The sequence below is a fragment of the Ananas comosus genome, linkage group 2 (assembly GCF_001540865.1).
Source record: "Ananas comosus cultivar F153 linkage group 2, ASM154086v1, whole genome shotgun sequence".
NCBI lineage: Eukaryota > Viridiplantae > Streptophyta > Magnoliopsida > Poales > Bromeliaceae > Ananas > Ananas comosus.
In genome coordinates this window covers 6,399,106-6,401,993 of record NC_033622.1, presented here as the reverse complement: position 1 = coordinate 6,401,993, position 2,888 = coordinate 6,399,106, and the positions used below count along the sequence as shown (strand labels likewise).

The 2,888-nt window shown below is 37.4% G+C and overlaps 1 protein-coding gene across 1 annotated transcript; it reads right to left on the bottom strand.

Moving 5' to 3' along the window:
• On the bottom strand, positions 1,764-2,651 carry LOC109706858. The gene has a single exon (XM_020227869.1). It carries the CDS (start codon positions 2,536-2,538, stop codon positions 2,362-2,364), a length of 177 nt encoding a protein of 58 aa, XP_020083458.1. The 5' UTR covers positions 2,539-2,651; the 3' UTR covers positions 1,764-2,361.

Sequence of the window (2,888 nt, the reverse complement as noted above, 5' to 3'; positions counted from 1 at the left end):
AACGGACAGAGTTTTTCATGTGCCGCGGACAGAGTCTCCTTTGTCCGTCCAAGGCATCACAATCCATACAATGCGCGAGGTTCCAACCAAGAACAACATACAAACAAAGATTGTATAAGGAAGGTATCAAAAACATAAATACTATGCTATTACATGCATTCAACTCACTTATTACATTTTACATCACATATCACATTCTTTTAGTCTCTTTTTAGCTTCCAAATACAATCAAGTTTCCAACATACTTATTACAACATTGTTCTTTTCATTTCTTTCACATCCCTAAGTAGCCGACTCAGGGTACTGCCATCTCTGGTTTCGGTGGTAGGGCGCTAACTACGGAGCTACGCCTAGTTCCCAGTTGGTACGGCCACCTAAGAAAAAAGCTCGACCCACCAGGTCCAAAGGAGGCACTGCAACATATTAGTCCAACAAATATCCACATATATATATATATATATATATATATATATATATATATATATATATATATATATATATATATAGATATATATATTTAAGTATTGAAATACATATTATACCTCACAATATGCAGTATGAAAATCATGCAACTCATGTTAGTAGATTAAATAATTCTACTCTCTATCATTTTCCATTCATTATGATATTAGCACTTCTATCACTTATCATTCTTTACGACTTGCAATTCTTTATTCTTTGGCATTCTTTATTATTTGCTATTCTTTACTCTTTATTCTTTGCCACACTTTGCTCAATTGTCATTCTTTCCTAAGCTTACATTTACCTTAGCCAACTATACCACTCGACTCGGTCTTGAGTCAATTCATGATGAATACGAGATCTACTTTCCAATTTTGGGTCCTTTTGGTTAATCCGTAGGTTTCGCCTCAACTCTCAATCTGATGGCTAACCCGTCGGGCCCTCAGCTTCCTCCCTTAGGGTTCCATAACTCACCAACTCAAATCCCAAATAACAGGCCCTCAGCTTCCTCCCGTTGGGATCGTCTTCTGAGGATTCCCCTTTCCAGTGATGACAACTCCGGAGCTCATCGTTTGAGGGGGAGCGACCTCCCTCAAGCAAAGACTATAGGCGAGTTTGATCAATCCTTAACTTTAAGGATTCCAATGCTCATGTGACCCTTAACTTTAAGATTTCTATGTCACAATGTCACTATTTTTCTTTACTTACATTCTTTATCTTTTCACTAGTGTCATTTACACTACTTGTTCTTTATACTTATTTTCATGCATTCATCGTTCTCATTAATGCCACACTAAGTGTCCACGTTAACTCTAGCAGTCAAACTCATTTGATGCCACACACACTAAGTGTTCCTTTTCTAACATTCTTTTGCATTGACTATATTCTTTAGCAATGAATCTGCAGGCAGTTTTGCTAGTATAGGAAAAAGTTTGGAATTGGGGCATCTTTTTCGGGAGTTTACTTGTGTACCTGATCAGTGCATATGTACTTCATAATTAATCTTTCAAGTTCCGCCAACAGGCCAGTTTTATATTTAGTCATTAGTGGCTCCTTTTATCAAAAAAAAAAAAAAAAAAAAAAAGAGGAAAAACAAGGTCTACATGGTTTTAAATTATATATGTGTTAATGAGTTCGAATCTTGTCAAGTTCTTCTAACAATTTTCTGAGAAGTACAACTTGTAATTTATTCAATGATCTCGAATTCAAGTATAAACAACTCAAGCTACCTAGAGAAATAGGTACGTATGTAGGTTCCTGCATTATAACAAGAGATATTCTAATATAGAGAAAAGCTTTATTCCATAAGCTGCAAACACGTACACATGCAAGCATGATTGGACCGACAACAGTTCCAGCTCGCTAACTCAATGTTAGATAAGATAAGAAGAGATACATCAAATTAGATCTTTGCGTCAAAATTACATGGAGACCTTTCAATCCATGCCAAAAACACAAAGATTAGCAAAACGAGGAAAGAGGGAAAGAGCAAGGAAAAAAAGAAGAAGAGAAAACATTACTAAATAACATAGAATATAAATATAAATTTAACCCTTCTGCAGGAAACGCTACTGATGAGACCCAGCTGTCCTCCTTTGTTAAACCATCTCTGAAGTTCTCTCGCCACCGGCGAATTAAGGAAGCGATCCCCTTCACCAAAAAAGCTCGGGCACTGCGCCGAGCAAACACACGGAGAGCAGCAGGAGATGGAGACTGAAGAAGGACCAAAGAAGCACCGGAGAAAACCATCTTGTAACGACTAGGTCGAGCTATAAATGCAGGCCCAAAAGGAGATCGATCGAGGAGACCAATAACCGAGAAATTAACAGAGGGAACATATATATTACAAGAGAGTGGAGTGGAGAGAGATAGATGCTCTAACTGATCCACGAGTTTAATTTAGTCGTCGCCGTGGATGTACCAGCAGAGGAGCATGGTGGCGCAGCGGCGCAGGATGTAGATCCGGGCGCGCTGCTCCTTTACGAGCTTCGCACACCGCCGGGTGAATCCCTTCCCTGCGGTGGCGCCGCCCTTCTTCGAGCTAGGAATCGCGCAGTACATCCGCGCCTCCGCCATTAATTACCACGACGACGAGATTATTTTCTTCTTTTCTTTCTTTTTTTTTCTTTTTTTATATTTATATATGTAGTAGTAGTGATCGGTATAAATATATTTATGTGGTTGACAAAGAAGAGCTAGGGAGCTTACTTAGGAAGCCCTTATTAGAGAGATATAGGCTACATATATATGACTTGGCGAAGCCCAAATGGAAGAGTAGGGTGTATATACATACATATGTACATGGATTAATATATATATATATATATATATATATATATATATATATATATATATATATATATATATATATATATATATATATATATATATATATTTTTGTGTACNATAGGCTACATATATATGAC

Coding starts and splice junctions, on each gene's coding strand:
- LOC109706858 (XM_020227869.1), bottom strand. CDS start 2,538: ATGGCGGAGGCGCGGATGTACTGCGCGATTCCTAGCTCGAAGAAGGGC.